At 38.9% G+C, this 18442-nt stretch overlaps 1 protein-coding gene across 2 annotated transcripts in view; it reads right to left on the bottom strand.

Annotated features, from left to right (window-relative positions):
• Window positions 1-9437: 9437 nt before the first annotated feature.
• SEC63 (SEC63 homolog, protein translocation regulator) overlaps window positions 9438-18442 on the bottom strand; it is a 67697-nt gene continuing 58692 nt past the window's right edge. For both annotated transcript variants that reach the window (XM_079146698.1, XM_079146699.1), the window contains 3 exons: window positions 16709-16807; window positions 13873-13977; window positions 9438-12840 (listed from right to left, as the gene is read on the bottom strand). In XM_079146698.1, coding sequence (XP_079002824.1) covers window positions 12697-12840; window positions 13873-13977; window positions 16709-16807 — 348 coding nt within the window. In that variant the 3' untranslated portion in view covers window positions 9438-12696. The remainder of the gene's footprint in view (window positions 12841-13872; window positions 13978-16708; window positions 16808-18442) is intronic.

Below are 18442 nucleotides of genomic sequence, written 5' to 3'. Positions count from 1 at the left end.
GTGTGCATGCATGAGTATGTAACAACAAATCCCATCATTACATACAACTACATGCACTGATGCAAAATGTGGAAGGCTGGGGCTATAGCTCGGTTGGTATAGCACTTGCCTTACCTGTGCAAGGTCCTGGGTTCAATCCCCAGCACCACAAAGGAAAAAAAAAAAAAAAAATGGAAAAAAATCATGTTACCACATGTGCAAGGGATTGTTTCTGGGCTACTTTATTCCATTTGTCTATATGTCTGTCTTCATACCAGTTCCACACTGTTTTGATTACAGTGGCTTTGTATAAAGTTTTGACTACAGGGATCCCTTGAAATTCCATATGAATTTTAAAATGGGTTTTCCATCCCTACAAAAAAAAAAAAATGTTTGGAGATTTTTATAGGGATTGCATTGAATCTGCAGATAACTTTGGGTAGTACTGACATCTTACTAGTTTTAAGTCTTTCAGTTCATGAATATGGATGTATTTCCATTTATACACGACCTCTCTAATTTCTTTCATCAATGTTATCCCCCCGCCCTCAGTGCTGGGGATTGAGCCCAGGGCCCTAGTGCTTGCAAGGCAAGCACTCTACCAACTGAGCTATACCCCCAGCCCAGCAATGTTTTATAGTTTTCATTATATAAGTCTTTCATCTCCATGACTAAGTTAATTCCTAAGTATTTTATTCCTTTTGCTACTACTATAAATAGAATTGTTTTTGTAACTTCCTTTTAAAATTGTTCATTGTTAGTATGTAGAAATGCAACTGATTTTTGTGTGTTGACTTTGTATTCTGCTACTTGGTAGGAAATTATTTATGCGTTCTAGTGTGATCTTTCAGGTTGTCTCCATATAAGATGATATCATCTGTAATGATAATTTTAATTCCTTTCCAACTTGGATGACTTTTATTTCTTTTTCTTGCCTAATTACTCTGGCAAGAACCTCTAGTCCTATGCTGAGCAGAAGTGAACATGGGCATTCTTGCTGTGTTCCTTAACTCAAGGGAAAAGCTTTCAGGTTGGTTGGTTGGTTGGTTTTGCCACTAAGTATTATGTTCACTGTGAAATTTTCATGTGGTTTTTATGAATTCCCCTCCTCTTCCAATCCCCACTTGGAGTGGGTGTTTTGTTCCCCAGTTGCTCCACGAAATCAGCTTTTAGGAAAATCAGCCACATCTCCTCCTTGATAAATCCAACAGTCAATTCCCAGTTCTCACCCTTTGTGACTTCACAGTAACAGCTGACACCAAGCACACTCCCTTCTTCCTGGCAGCTTCTTCCCTTGGCTTCCAGTACAGCACCCTCTTGCCTTCCACCTCACTGCTCTTTCTCAGTCTCTCTATCATTTCCTTCTCCTCACCTCAAACTCACAATGATGCTCCTCCCTGGACTCAGCCCTCTTTACACCCATCTCTGTGGTGATCTCCTTCAGCATGCAAATGCCACTTATTTCCAAATTTATATCTCAAGCCAGACCTTGTCCTCAAAATCAGAAATCCAGCCGCCTCCCTAACATTTTTGTTTGGAGAATCTCATATTAATGTGTCCATGACTGAACTTCTAATCTTTTTACCCTAACCTGCTCCACACCTTGCCTCTACCTTCTCAACTAATGGCAGCTCCATCCTTCCAGTTGCTCAGGCTCCAAAAGCTGAGGCACACAGCCTCAGCTGGGAAGGAAGGAACTCTTATGCTACACAACCACACTGTTTCACCAGCTCCACTTCTCCAGTTCAGCCAGCCTTATAGTAACTTTAAACAATGGACTTTCTTGAGAGCTACACAGAGCTCCAAACATTGCACTTTGCAATCGTGGATTGCAACTGAGGAAAAGCTACATAGGATGTCCCAGTTTCTGTAACTTTCCTGAATACAAAGAATAATGGTTGCATAGTTATTAACCTATGATAATAAGATGTATATATATATATATGTATATATATATATATATATATATATAAAGATAGCTGGCGTAACTCTAGTTCTGCATCTCCATCAGAGAGCAGGCTCCACCTGATCCTAGCTTAATCTTCAAGATCTGTGTCTGTGAATTTTTATTTCCAATCCTCCTTTGCCCCTTGCCAGATTGGACAGTTTGGTTGCGCTGGTCTCAACACTCCATGCAGATACACAGATAGCTACATAGTAGTACTGGAGGCCTTAACACACATGGAAAATTCCAGAGAGATCCCTGCTCCAACCCAACTGGTCTTCTTGCTTCAACTCCTCAATATTTATAGTCTATTTTTTAAATCCAACAGCCAGAGGATCCTCTTGGGACATAAGCCAGATCCTGTCCTGCTCAAAATCCTGCAGTGGCTCCCACTTTGCTCAGAAGAAAAGTCAAAGTCCTTTCAATGACCTACAAGGTCCTGCCCAATATGACTCCTGATCCGCCTCCTGACTCCGTTCTGTCTGATTCTTGTCCCACTGCTGTCCCTTTGCTTCTCTGCCCCTGCCACTGGCTTCTTCAGTGTTCCTCAAAGGCCAGCCACTCCTCTTTCCCTAAATAGCCACTTTTTCAAGCCCTGGCTTAAATGTCAACTTCAAGATGGAACCCTCCCTCACTGTCACAATTGGGACTTGTCCCCACTTCCTTACCTTGCTCTACTTTTCTCCAGAGCATTTATTACCTTCAAATATGGCATTTAAATTAATAAGTAGTTATACTGATGGGTCACCCCTCCTCTCCCCTGACCCCAGCCTTCTTGAATGTATGGAAAGGATCTTTGTCTGCTTCTTTTCTGCTTTGTTCTCTCTGTATCCCAAGCACCTGGAACAGCACCACATGTTGGCTTTGTCCTCAGCCCTTCCCATAACCCGTGGGCTGTAGGCCTGGAGCCCCGTGGGGAGCCCCAGCTCCCTGTTGTAGCTGTGCTGCAGGAAGCGAAGCCATGCAAAGGGGGACACTGAGCGTTGAGGAGACTTTTGTTCCAGCCCAGCTCTGGTCCCAAATGGCACGACTCCTGCCTGTGGCACTTGATCCTTTCACCTTCACATTTGCTGGTCTATGGAATGATGATACCTTCTCATTCATTTGGCTTCCTAGAACTTCTGGAAGCCAAATGAGAGGATGTGTTCAAAGATGTCCTGCAAAATATTGAGGGACAAATACGAGCTAGCATCATTTTAATATGGCACCTTCTTCCCTTGGCCTCTAAGGATGGACTATCATGTACAGGGACTCTATGCTCAGGCTCTGCACTGCAGACATGACTTCATTCCAGAAGAAGTAGATTAAAAAGCAGTGTCTAAAGGAGGAAACTGGGGTGATGGGTGTGCCTGATGAGCTGGGTTCTGAAGATGGGCACATAAATAGGCCAAAGAATATTCACCTCAGCCTGAATGCAATAAGTGGACAACAAATTCATACTAGAGTGGGTCTGTGAACTCACCAAAAAAAGAAGAAAAAGGAAAAAAAATTCATCTCTGTAAATAGTTCTATTTTGAGAAATCTGAAAAAGACCATCAGTTCTTTTATCAACAACCGCAAAATCGGCTGTGATATGTTCACTAATGTGGCCGTGATCCTTCCCCTGCACCACAGGGTCTTCCCCGCTCCTGCCCCACCTCTATCCTCCTTGACTGCTCAGCAGCCCTGACAAGTTGGTTCCCAGGAGGCAGGGATCTCAGCTTCAGAGGTGACGTGCACAACCCAGGCTCACTGGGCTGGGTAGCCTTACCCATGCAGAAAGGCACGGGTTACCCCCAGGCCACTGGGCAACTATATAGTTGCCCTTTCAAGCAAAAATCCTCCCTGCTTCAAGGCCAGGAGCACTTCCCAGCAAGCTTCTCTCTCCAGAGATGAAATTCAAGAAGCAATTTTGATGAGGTCCTCGGCCACCATCTCTTCCACAGTGAAGGGACATGTTAATACATATTAGATGCTTGTGCTGGATGGGAAAGGCTTATTGGCAGCCATGTGAAGAATCCAGCCTTCAAATATTTATTCTGCTCGTTCAGAACATCGGCTCAGATATCAGTTCAATAAAATATGTTCCACACAGAGAGTTAGACTCCAGCTACTCTCAGATCTCATGCTGGTGGGGAAAGAGACATGTGCAAGAAACTCTTGCAGCAGGTGACCAGTACCCTGGAGAGATCCAAAGTGTTTTTAATCTTATTTTATGTTGCTAAATTGCTGCAGTGCATTTTAGTAACTGGATGGCGACAAAAAGAATCCACAAGAAAAAATTTTAGTGTGCTTGAATTTAAGCCTTCCCACCATTTCTTGGATGCCATTTTTCATAGAGCCGTTATCTTCGTCTTCCTTCAGCTTCAGTTCTCAGCCCTAATGTAGACAGCATTATTTATGTGCAATCAAAGTAACTTTCCAAGAAATAAGTACTTGGCCTGGTAAGAAGGTTATGATGTTTTAGGATTAGAACCTCAAGCAGATCCTTTAGAATACTCCTGGTAGAGATGGTAAGGGAAGGGCTAGTGACCCACTCCCTAGAAAAAGAGCATAGAGGTGGGAGGCCAGCCTGGGCTGCTGGTGCCACCATCCTGGGCTCCTGAGTCAAGGCAGTCACTCAGGGCTGGAAGAGAACTTTCTGCTTCTCTCAGGGCAAGTTACCTGGACTGTTTGTTATACTTTTGAATCTCTAAATAGGAAAGGATCTTAAAAGTCCCTTCATGCTTTTAGTAACATGGATTCACCCAACCCAGAACTTCACATATCTGGAAATAATAGGGTTTCATTTTAATATAGTGTGGGAACTCTGAGATAGCTGGAGGATCTGACTGAAGCATAAGCCCAGGCCCATTTATGGCTGTGGTAGGCTGTATAGGCACCAGTCACCTCGACCTTATCCTGACAGCATCCATTTCAGTCAGAGCTGTGTGTGTGTGTGTGTGTGTGTGTGTGTGTGTGTGTGTGTTGGAAAGATGGAGAGTGAGGGTTGTGTGGCACAGCGCCCTGCATGGGAAGGTGCCCGGGTACCAGCTCCAGTTCCACAGCTGTGACAACGCCCCCTCTTGTCACTGGCTCTTTGTTTCTGTGTCCCTCCCATGTATCTGACCCTCTGTAGTGCAACAGGGAGGGGTACCACTGGCTCCAAACCACAGCTACAGAGACAGCGCCTCCTGAGCACTGGGCCCTCCGACACACGAGCGCCCTTGACTTCTGCCAGCAGGCTGTCCCCGTATTCTAGCTCTGCTTCTATTAGGCTGTAGAGGGGATTGCGGAGAGGCTGGCTCAAGTGCCCTAGTACTAAATGCAAAGGAAACTTTGGAAATTATACTGAATGCTGGTCCTGGCGGGGCAGCCTGTAATCCCAGCTACCGAGGAAGCTGAGGCAGGAGGATCACAAGTTCTAGGTCAGCCTGGGCAGCTTAGCAAGACCCTGTCTCAAAATAAAAGAAAAAGGGCAGGGGATATAGCTCAGTGATAGAGTGCCCCCAGGTCCCATCCCCGATACAAAAACAAAAAGGAGGAGGAGGAGGAAGAGTAGGGGAAGGAAGAGAGGAGGAAGGGAAAGTGGAAGGGGAAGAAGAAGGAGGAGGAGGAGAGGAAAAGAGAAAGGGTAGAGAAGGGAGGGAAGGAAGGACACTGAATGATATAGAAGAAGCATTTAAAAAATTTTTTTCTCACTCTAAAAAAATTATCCCTTTTAATACACTGAAACATTCAGAATTCTACTCAAAACTCAGTATTGCCAAACTTAAACTCTGTCTTGAAATGTGCTGTTCCTGAAGGTGTCACTCCTGACATTTAGTGAGACACCCTGTCATTAAGTCAGCAGACTTGGAACGATGTGGGGGTTTGCAGTGTATAAAGGAATAATGCTGTGGATCATAACACCACAGTTTCATCCCCCATTCTCACTCTGCTCATAATCACATTAATCCTTATAATTTCCATGATAATAGACCTAGATCAGCATTTTGTGAGTGGGGGTGGATAGGTGGGGCAAGAGCTCCTAGGATCGTGGGAAAAAGTAACTGCTGGTTCTGAACCAGAAGCTGGCTGTCTAGAAGCAACTAGAATGAGGCACTTTGTCTCCTTCAATTCTGCTCCTCTCCTGGTTCTCCACAGCCTGGTGCGCGCGCTCTCTCTCTCTCTCTCTCTCTCTCTCTCTCTCTCTCTCTCTCTCTCTCTCTCTCTCTCTCTCTCTCTCTCTTCCTCTCTCTCTCTCTCTCTCTCTCTCTCTCTCTCTCTCTCTCTCTCTCTCTCTCTCTCTCTCTCATTGTCATGCTAAGAAAACAGTAAGTTTTTGGAGGACTTTGGAAAGTGACATAGAGCATACCCAGTGACGGTAATCCCAAGAACACACCAGAGAATCAATACATTAAACAGCTGGAGAAATTCTGGATGTGATTATCAAGTAGGCTGATTTAACTGAGAGAGATGCAGACTGAGGCATACAAACGAGGGAGGCTGTGGTTACTCCTGCACTCTAACTGGATGTCTCCTTAGGAATCTTCAGGGCCAAAGGAGCAAAATCAACTGAGTCAAAGATTAGGATTTTTAAAGTCTCTCATTGAATTTTTGTCAAAATGATCAAAATGCCTATCAGCAAATTGGGTCACCCTCTGTATTCATCTGCATCATCTCCAGATGACTTTGCAGTTAAAAGCACATCTTCCTTAGAGAATATTCCTTCCAATAAGCCTGTCCAGAAAATTATTTCAGAGATTCCTCAATTATTTCAACCAAAGGAGGTCTAGTGGCTCCCTGGGCTCAGGTAGCATATTTGGAAAAAGGCAAATCATTCTTTAAAAAAAAAAATGGCAACTATTCTACGAAGAGCCAGACTCACTTGGAGGCAAATGTTCAGTTTGTCTGGAAGGGAAGGGTATGGGGAAAGGCAGGGGTGGGGCTATGTTTGGCTAAATGTGCAGAGACCAATTATCAAAGTCTTTTAGGGTTACAATATATAATAGCACAGTGCTCAATTTTTAGACACCCCTTTTCCATTATAACAACTGACTGGATTCAGTTTTGAAAATTCTGAATCATTTTTAGTTGGTGCACAGTAAGCAAACTGTCTTTAGTTGTAAGAAAACTATCCATTATGGTTTAGATTTGAAGTGTCCCCCAAAGGCTTCTGCATTAATGCAGGAATATTTGGCAATAAATGATTAGATTATGAGAGTTGTAACCTGATCAGTCAACCTAGTTTGAATGGACTGACTGGGTGGGTAACTGAAGGCAGGTGAGGTGAGGCTGAAGGTGGGTCACTGGAAATGTGGTCTGGAAAGATGCATCTTCTCTGTGGCCCCTTCCTCCCTCTCTCTCTCTCTGATTCCTGGCTGCCTTGAATGAAGCAGTACTCCTCTAGCACACTAGTCCACCATGATGTTCTGCCTGACATGGGGCCAGAAAAATGCAGTTGGCCCTCTATGGACTTAAGACTTCTGAAACTGTAAGCCCCAAATAAACTTTTCCTCCTCTAAGTCATCCTTGTCAGATATTTTATTCACAAGTGACACAAAGCTGACTAAAACACTATCTCTGACAATAAAACATTGGCAAGAGGTTTACATGTACATTATTCTCAAGGAGGATGGCCTCACTGGTCCTAATTTTCACTAAGTAGAATTCATTCCCTTGGACAATAAATGCTCTAAGCCTCTTTGTAAATAGAGGTGCACTATCTGCATATTGAATTCCAGCTGCTGGGAGGCCATTTCCCATGGGTTTCTCACCTTTTAGCACACCTGTGAGCAGAGATACACAGCTTTTTTCTGGACTATCTTCTCAAGGATGTTTGTATAGAAAGCAGTTTTGGAAGGTAGTGGTCTCTTCCAGGAAGAGAGCAAAATAGCTGTCAGGATGATAAAGATTGAACAGGTTTGCTGCAAACCCTTTAAACTTGGTTTCCCAAGTTCAGTGTCTCAGCTGTGATGTGAACCTGCTGTATGTGAAGCACCCGGCTGGGCCACTCCACAGCACCTGCATGGAATTTGGATGAGGACATGAAGGTGGGGACATGAAGTTCGTGGAACTGGCTATGTCCCTGAGCTAGGAGTCTCTAGCTAGGGACTAGCTAGGAAGGGTAGGATGCTGGCCTTCTGTCAGCATCCATGACACTGGCAGATTACCTTGTTAGCTTGCACATAGTGTGAAATAAAAATAGTTCATACTAACCATAAAAAAAAAAATGTGTCCTTCCTGACCACCCACTCCTCTCAATCTAATATAGTCATAGCACGGGAAAACATTGAGTGTCTTTTGGAGTTCACTGCAAAGGAATTTAATATTTTCAGACAAAAGCCTAGATGTAAATTTAATGTATTAAAGGATATATGTAAGAAACATGAAGGTTAGGGAGGAATGTAAAAGATTAGAAACAGGTAATCCTAGAAGAAATTAGAAACCATTTCTTCAGTTTTGGTTCCTAGTCCCACAAACCAAACCATTGATAAAGAAAATTGTAGTCCTATCGCCCTCTACTGGAGCCAATTGGAAAATACAGGGAAATCTTTGAAGTTACCGCTTCATACACGCCACCCAATCCTAAACCGTGTTCACTGCTGTGTTATCCAGGTTTTAAAGTGTAAATCTGTGGTGTTCAGGAAGGTAAGAGGAACACAGCTCCCTTTGTGCACACAGGCTGATAATACCAAACAACTCAGTGCCAGAGTGGATGGTCTTTGCAGCAGCTGATTGTCCAGCCCACCAAGTTGCAGGTTTTGCTCAAAGTACTAGCAAGCAGCCACTGGCACACTCAAGTTGCAGGTTTTGCTCAAAGTACTAGCAAGCAGCCACTGGCACACTCAGCACCTCACCTGCCCCACTTCCATTCCATAGACAATGGTTGATTAGAAACCTCCCCTAGTCTTTTTTTTTTTTTGTATCAGGGATTGAAATCAGGGACACTTGACCACTGAACCACATCCCCAACCCTTTTTCTGTATTTTATTTAGAGAAAGGATCTCGCTGAGTTGCTTAGCACCTCGGAGTTATTGAGGCTGGCTTTGAACTCGTGATCTTCCTGCCTCAGTCCTGGCCCCCCACCCTCAGCTACAGGCATATGCCACCCCGCCCAGCCTTCCCTTGTCTATTAACCCCACCACCAAACCTACTGAACTCCATCTCAAAAGTATCACTCTGCTCTTGGGGCCACAGTAGAGCTGGACACAGTGAATGTCAACTTGGCCACCACAGAGTACATCACTTTGTGATCTCAAATGGTTGAGTGAAAGGCTCAAACCTCCAGTTTAGTTAAATGTCACCCTATCAATACCACCAAGTATTGGTGTCCAATTGTTTTGGTCATGCACGTGAATCAGGAAGAATATATATAATGCACCAATAAATGTAGTATTTATTTATAAATTATATGTGTACAATTGTACAATATAATATGTACATTATAAAACACACAAAAATAGAAATTTTAAAGGATGGATTAAATACAAATAATCATTTTAACATTTTCTCAATGGATTGATCATCTGCATACCCTGGGATGTACACACCCCCACCTGAAATCACAGCCCTAAAGCATGCCAATCATTGCTGTTATTTGGGTTTTTAGCTCAGTTACAGGAAAATGTACAAGATCATATCTTTTTTTTTTTTTCTTCTTTAAAGTTTTGCAAAATAGCCCTAGCTTCAAGTTTAAATGTGTGAAGCTGCTTGGTGATAACTTCTTGAACATATCTGGAATAATCACTGCACAGCTGGTAAAATGTAATGTTATGGTTCACTGACCGTTTGTTTCACTTTAAGGCAGACTAAATAGGGGATTTCATGGAGCTGAGTCAGAATGTGAGAGGAAAATGCTTTAAAGAAGCATTTAAAAACAAAGGGTGATGTTTGCCTATCTGAAAAAAATGTAATAAATATCTCTTAAAAAAAAAACCAACAACAAAAAAACTCCTTCTGACTGTAATGAAAAAACAAACAAAAAAGGCATTCCAAACAGCTACCAGCCAAGGCAAATGAATTGAGATGGCTCACGACACATCTGCCTGAGTGAATACCAGTGAGTTCCTAACACGGATTTTATTTTTATAGCCCAGAACCCAATCACAGAGCCAGGTATGAAGAAACTCGGTCAACACCTGATGAACAATGAACAATCACTCAAAAATATGTAAGGTATTGAATTACATTTGAAATAGGAATTGCTACTAAAGAACATTATGGTTTGGATTGACTGAAACAACTGAAAAAACGTCATGGCAAGAATAACGTGCCGCTCCCCATTTCCGTATAAGATGTTGGTATCCCTGGTCCCCTGCCTCCCAACACAAAGTGGCTGGTACAGCTGACAGCCTGTCCTTCTCCAACCCCTCAGCGCCGAAGTAGAGCAGAGCACAAGTATTGTTCTTTATAGAGAAACTAATTCAATGTGCTCAATTTAAAAATTCACAAATATTTTTTAAAAATTTAGATGTGAGTATCTGAGTAACTTTGAGATTGAGCTCTTCAAATGGAAAACACATTGGGGCCTACATCAAGTTTTATAATGCTAACATTGACAACTGATACACTTTCAATAGTGGCAATAAAGTCTCCTCATGGAAGGATGCATTTGGTTTTAACAGGTACTTAACCAGTTTAAAGAGATTAAAATACTACATGATTTAAATAATTTCATAACCAATTTCATCCTGTTCACAGTATGTTTTCATCTATATGCTCATTTGTTGACAAAATGTCACTGTTTTTTGATAGAAAAATGAAACTTCACTTATTATGGAGTTTGGTAACTTAGTGGAGAGATGAGAACCACAAAAGTTCTTTCATTACTGCAATATGGAAAGAGGTACCTAAGGTATGTACTAGAGTAAATTTGTTTTATTTGGTTAGGATGTTCATACACAAAGGAAACAAACCAGTGGGCCTTTCTGATGTGGAGGTGATACTGTTTTTGCATTATGGTGAGTTTTTAGGGTGGGAAAGCCCCCTCACCAAAGAAGTCAGTTTTTTCAATGAACTTTGCTAAACCTCCTTAAGGCAAAATCACCACTAAAAAAGAAATTCTTTTCTTGAAAGTATGTTTCAATAAGTCTAGGAAATGTGAATCCTAACATTGGCTTGTTTGTTCAGTGTCCTTGACCTTATGCCACTTGCTTTCTCTGACATCTCTCTCCTTTCACTTACATAAGTTGGCTCACTCCCTACCTCATTTGCATGACTAGCAGCTGCCTCAACCCACACTGCAGCTTCATTGCAAAACCTGATTTAAAAGTAAACCCACCCTCTTACTTGTAAAGTGAAACAAATCTTCAGTGGCACAGCCTCCTGCCTCCCAATTAGAGGACTGACTAAACTGGTGAACAAGGTTCTAATGACAAACTTCTCTGACCATTTGATAGCAATTATTGCATTCTAAATTTAGAACCAAAAAAATCATTTGTGTTTTGGTAATTTCCAAATTTTATTTCTAACTACTACAGTAACAAAATATCAACGGTAATTCTGCATGTAGAGTAGCGACCCTTTAAACAAGGTCACAGTCAATATTCCAACAGTACTTAGGTCTGTGGAAATTTTGATAGGAGAGGATTATCAATTATCAATCTTATAATATTACAGATTTGTTTCCTCCCTGTCTAATATAATAAAAATTCTCCTCTCACCCCAATGGTTCATTGCATACACATTTCTACTTTTTATTAAGCACAACCCTTTTGGTTGTACTGTGTGAGGGGAAATCCCTCTCACTCAGGGGTTTTCCTATGGTATACCAAGATAGCAGTCACTTAGTCTTATTACATTTTTAGTTGGGGAAAAAAAATGGATTACCCTATTTATGTCCTTTCTCTGAAAATAAAAAGACAAAGACAATTTCAAACATAAAATGAGTCAAACTTCTATTTTATTAACAGGAGTCCAAAATGAATACAAAAAGATACCTCCTTTGCATGTTATATTTATTTTCCTTAAAAGGTTTCTGATAGGTAGATTAAAAGCTAAGAATGTAGTTCAGCTTTTATAGTGAACCTTTTAAAAAAGGTCTAATAACATAAACCACCAACATCAGAGAACATATGGTCCCACAATTACTTTTCGACCTATAGCTAGCTTATCAAAAGAATTAGATCCTGCACTGATCTGCTAAGATAGAGGCTTAAAAATGTTTTAAGCCATTAAAAGTCATCTTTATAATCTCTCAAATAACTCTGGGCAATTAAGAAAGCAAAATCCCAAAATGTAGCCCTCTATATTATGTGGAATGTGAGAGAATGTCAACTTATGACCAAGATAGGTGAAAATAAAAGGCTTAAATCCATGTATGGAGCTGTTAGAGTCTCATCACCTGCAAAACAGCAATACATGAGTAACATAGTTTATCAAGGCATTTAAAATTTGAGCAGATGTTACTTAAAACATTTGTGATGTTTACAATATTTTAATGTTTACTAAAACTAAAGCTGAACAAAGAAAAGTTGCTCATTTATAAATTTTCATGTACCTTCACTTTTACTGGGACCATAAATTGATCAGATAATACATAGCCCACACTTTGGACAGTTATAACAAAGGATTTATTATAATTTGCAGATGAAATAAATGCACCATCCCATACTTGAAAGACTTTAATAAGCCCTAAACATCCTAAATGTTTTTTTCAGATTGTACCAAGGCACCGCCAATTGCCTAGTTATTTTATGCACCCATTTCTAGTAAAGAAACTAACACTTCCTTCAATATCGGTTCTGCACTGTTTCTGGTTTATTATACACTTCCAAAACAGCAAAAGTTTGCAAATATGTGCAAACACTGTGGTCCACTGATAGTACTGATTAGTCATCATCTTCCTCTTCCTCTTCTTCTTCCTCAAAGCTATCTTCAAAGCCCTCGCTGTCCTCCTGGTCTTCATCCCCCTCTATTGCTGTATCCCACTGAGGGTGATTTTCTGGCACAGGCTTAGCCTCATGAACTTCCAACTATGAAGAAGTAATGTAGATGTTAGAAAATTTGGGAGGAATAATGGAAGAAATATCTGGTAAAGAATAGTTTTTCTTTTAACACAGCAAAATATAGATTTTTATAGATGCAACTCTAAATTCAACACATTTAGAGAAGGCACTTTATCCTAGAAATAAGTAAATCTACTAACATGTAAATTAGTTTTATTTCTACGTTTGATATTCTGATTTTACAGAACTATTTATGAATGTATTTCTATGGAACAAAAGACTAATGATCATGATTCCTGAGCAGGAATGCTGAGTGATATCTTAAAATTCTGCTGAAAGAAGAAAACTAGGGAGCCAGACATAGTGGCACACACCTGTAATCCCAGGGACTCAGGAGGCTGAGGCAGGAGGATTTGGAGATCAAAACCAGCCTCAGCAACTCAGCAAGATCCTGTCTCTAAAACATTTGAAAGGGCTGGGAATGTGACTCAGTGATTAAGTACCCCTGGGTTCAATACCTGATACCCAGCCCACCCCACTCCACCCCCCAAAAAACTAAAGTATGACCTTCAAAAAGATATTTTGTAGCCTCTAACAGAACTCTCATGGGAAAAGAAAAGCTTATTTTACTCTTTTCCTGGCAACAATGCTTAAGCACAATCTCTCTAACAGAATGCTTTTTATAAAAAGGTCAAGTGAAACGGTAAACACTGATAAAAGTGTGCTTCAAATGATAAAAAAAAATGTGTTCTAAGATGATCTTAAAAATGGTTTCATAGATTAATAAACATTCCAATAGAATGTGCAGTAAAAATCTATATGCTTTTAAAAGAAAACAACCGTTTGGTGAGGTCCTTTAAGTTACAGCATATAAATATGGACATACTCATCACACCTCTTAAAAATCTAACTCAACAATTTAAGTTTATTATTGGAAAAGTATGGAAGGATTTCCTTTTCCTTCCATTGCTCTGCATTTCAAAACTAGAAATGCTTCCCTTGCACTCAAATACTTACTCCTATAGTCTACTATATTTATTGAAGAAACACTATTCTTACCTTCAATGGTTTAATTTGATCCAAACCCATATAGGAGTCTGACCTCAGAAACACTGTGTACTGATAATTCCCAGGTTTTCCTGGTGCAGGAAACTTCAATTCTACCTAGAAGATAAAATTAACACTTAAAAACCTCCATTTTGAGGGCTGCAGTTGTGGTTCAGTGGTAGAAGAGGGCTTGCCTACCATGTGTGAGGCACTGGGTTTGATTCTCAGTACCACATATAAATAAAAGAATAAAATAAAGGTCTATCAACAGCTAAAAAAAGAAAAAAAAATTCTCCATTTTGAGGAGGAAACAACAGTACACCCTTAAAATTCCTAGACCAGAGTACTTAACAGACAGGTTTTACTCAGATGATACAGCAAGTCCTAACTAGTGTTACAAAAGGCCCAACAACAATAACATACATATGTGAAATATATTTATCTATTACATACTCTATACAAAAAGGAAATCAAATTAGGCAGAATCGATGGTGTTAATCTTTAATCTGTACCTTCACAATTCAAGAAAGCACATTTAAAGTAACCAACCATGTTCTTTCTTTGTTGACCATCCTCTTGGTATAGTGAAGAAATTAAGAAGAGTAAAAAAGTATAAATAAATGAAATGTTTGGAGTTAATAAATAAAACAGACTTCACTACACAGGAGATAATTATGGCCAAAGTTTTTTATTACTAGTATAAGTGACCAAAAAAAAACCAAATAGGTATTTTACTATCCATCAATCATAGACTTTAAAGACAAGCAGTAATATACTCAGATGTCTCAATTCCACTTGGGTGAAGGAAGAATACATTTTTTAAAATGACATTTGGATGCTCTAGTGATCTAAATCTCCAGAATCCAGATTTTTGCAGCCAAGATTATATATATTTTATACAGGACATCATAAAAAAAAATAAAACTAGAAAAACAAAATCATGGGAGAATCTTTAGGAAAAAAAAAAAAAAAACAAAAAAACAACTCAGGGTTGGGGTGTACCCCAGTGGTACAGCACTCACCTAGCATGCACAAGGCAATCACAATAAGTTTATTTCTTAACATTTAAAAAAGTAAAAAAATTCAAACCCATTTAAAAGACCCAACAAAAATGAGTAATAGTCATAAACAAACACAAAAATAAATATGTCTGGAACACACTGAAGGTGCTCAGTTCCACTCTAAAAATGAAACTGAAAATTCAAACTACACTGAATACAAAGAGCAGCATAAAAACTGATTTAGATAAGATTCATCAATGTATGCTAAAATGGGTAAAAGACTGCGAGAATAGGATATTCACACAGGGCCCAGATATTGCCACATAGAGTGGGGAGAACACCTTCACAATAATAGCAAAGAGCCTTAACTAACCAAGCAACCTTAATATCATTAATGTAGGGCACACTGGCATAATATGCCCCTGATGTGATGCACCAAGTACGTACACCATCAGTGTTGTATACTTGCCAGAAATATTTAAGATGCACATGAGAAGTAACCAGTGAGACAAATTCACATTAAGTGATATTCTACAAAACACTTTGCTTGGACTCGAGAAATGTCAATGTCATGAAAGATTCAAAATGAAAAAGGACAAGAAAGTGTTCCAGACAAAAGAGGCACAACAACCAAATGCAAAGTGTGATCCTGAACTTAGGGAAAAAAACGACGAAAAATAAAAAACTAATAGACATTAGTGAAAAATTAGAGAAAATTTGAATATGGACTATATATTAGATAATATCACACCAATTTTAAATTCTTGAGTATAGTAATTGTATTGTGCTTATGAAGTCAAAGGCTCCCCTGTTCTTAGGAGATACATGTATAAGTTATATTACTGAGAGAAAAAGGGAAGGTGTAAAACAGATATGCCACCTTTTATATAAAATCTGAGGGGGAATTAACAATGTGTACATTTGCTTACAATTTACCTATAATATTACATGAAGAATACATAAAAATTTGATAATACTGATGGTATCCAGGAAAAGGAAAAGGCGATGGAAAAACAGATGCAAGATGTTTCACTTTATGCACTTTTGTATCTTCTGAAATTTTTAGGTGAATGCATTACTGATTCAAAAACAGGTAATTTTTTTAAAAAAGTCAAATAAATGCCCTTAAGCTGGTTCTATATTTAAGTGTCAAACAATAAACTATTTCACACATTACTGCATGGTTATAATTTTTTAAAAAATTTTTGTACTAAAAATCAACATCTAGAACTATCTTGAAATTCAAAACTTTTGCTCTTATCTGCCAAGTTCAGACAGACAGAACCTTCTTCCAAGAAAAGGTAACAACCAAAAACATCACGGAGAAAAATAAAAAAACAAACAAACAAAAAAAAACTCAGAACACAGTTCCCAAGGGTAAATGACATTCACCACAAGGCTACTTTTGTGATGTCATAACAGTAGGCAATGCCATATAGTCAAAAATTTCATTCTAAAAATTTAAATCCACCAATTCTTACATTTGTTTTTTAAAGACAAAAAAATACTTCGCACAAATCCAATGAGAACAAAAAAATCATAAATTTTCATAAAATGTTAAGTTGTGGAGAGGAGGAGGAAAGAAAAATGCTCTTGAACACTAACAGTAAAAACTGCCAAACTGTACTGACAAGTTTTTAAAAGAGTGACCAAGTTGTCTACCTTTAACAATTCTTTATAAATTTCCAATGAGCTCACCCCCAAAACATCAGAGAATAGTAAGAAAATGGTTGCAAGAGAATGCAATAAGCTATGATAAACTGATATTTTAAACAGATTTTATAAAGCAGCACGAAGATGCTGTACATTGTTAAAAATGGAAAGTATTATTATTGTTGAGTGATTACCTCTTCTGTATCTTTTAGAGTACACACGTGATATGGCATAGATATTAATGTCTGCTCCTTCCTATCTGCAATATAAAGCCACCACCATTCTTGTTTTTCCTGCAAAGGAAAAAATAAAAATAAAAAATAAGAACAGTACAAGTATAATTAGAAAGAATTAGAGAAGCATTTTTGGCTTGTCTTATTTTTGAATACTGCCCTTGTTTTTTGTTCACTGCATATCTTCAGCACTTACACAGTGCCTGGTTCAATAATTTACCAAATAAATAAACTCTTCTTAACTATTTATAGATCCATTCCTTACTCTTCAAAAATAACTTTGTATACAATATTGGGGGTTTCTTATAAGTCTTTAGATGGATTCCACATTAAAAAACCCTGATTCACCTTAAATGACAAAAGGTATTCTCAAAAAATATATTAAAGGCTATCTATGCTAAAGCCCAAAGCCAACATCATGCTTACTAGAGAAAAACTGAAAGCATTCCCTACTAAAAACTGGAACAAGACAGGGATGCCATCTTTACCACTTCTATTCAATATCATCCTTGAAACTCTAGCCAGAGCCATTAGATAAACCAAAGAAATTAAAGGGATAAGAATAGGAAAAGAAGAACTCAAACCATCACTATTTGCCAACGACATGATTCTGTATTTAGAAGATCAAAAAAATTTCAGCAGAAAACTTTTAGAACTAATAAATGAATTTGGCAAAGTAGCAGGATATAAAATCAACACTCATAAATCTAATGCATTTTTCATCATAAGTGATGAATCCTCTGAAAGAGAAATTAGGAAAACTACCCCATTTACAATAGCCTCAAAAAAAAAAAAAACCTTGGTAATCAATCTAACAAAAGAGGTGAAAGTTCTCTACAGTGAAAACTATATAACACTAAAGAAAGAAATTAAAGACCTTAGAAGATGGAAAGATCTCCCATGTTCTTGGATAGGCATAATTAATATTGTCAAAATGGCCATACTATCAAAAGCACTATACAGATTCAATGAAATTCCAATTAAAATCCCAATGACATTTCTCATCGAAATAGAGAAAGCAATCATGAAATTCATTTGGAAAAATAAAAGACCCAGGATAGCCAAAGCAATCCTTAGCAGGGAAGAATAAAGCAGCAGGTATCACAATACCACACCTTAAACTATACTGCAGAGCAACAGTAACAAAAACAGCATGGTACTGGCACCAAAACAGACAGGTAGACCCAATGGTACCGAACAGAGGACACAGAGATAAACCCACAAAAATACAGTTATCTCATATTAGACAAAGGTGCCAAAAACATACAATGGAGAAAAGATAGCCTCTTCAACTGGAAATCCATATGTAGCAAAATTAAATTAAACCACTATTTCTCACCCTGCACAAAACTCAAAATGGATCAAGAACCTAGAAATTAGATCATAGACCCTGCACCAAATACAAGAAAAAGCAGGCTCAAATCTTCATCATGTTGGCTTAGGATCAGACTTCCTTAACAAGACCCCCAAAGTATAAGGAATAAAAACAAGAATCAATAAGTGGGATGGATTCAAACTAAAAAGCTTTTACTCAGCAAAGGAAAACAATCAATAATGTGAAGAGAGAGCCTAAAGAGTAGGAGAAAATCTTTACCACACGCACTTCAGATACAGCACTAATCTCCAGAATTTACAAAGAACCCAAAAAAAATTTAACCCAAAAATAAACAACCCAATCAATAAATGGGCTAAGGA

The sequence above is a fragment of the Sciurus vulgaris genome, assembly GCF_902686455.1.
Source record: "Sciurus vulgaris genome assembly, chromosome: 7".
Taxonomy (NCBI): Eukaryota; Metazoa; Chordata; class Mammalia; order Rodentia; family Sciuridae; genus Sciurus; species Sciurus vulgaris.
The sequence above is the reverse complement of the archived record's forward strand: the minus strand, read 5'-3'. Positions and strand labels throughout refer to the sequence as shown.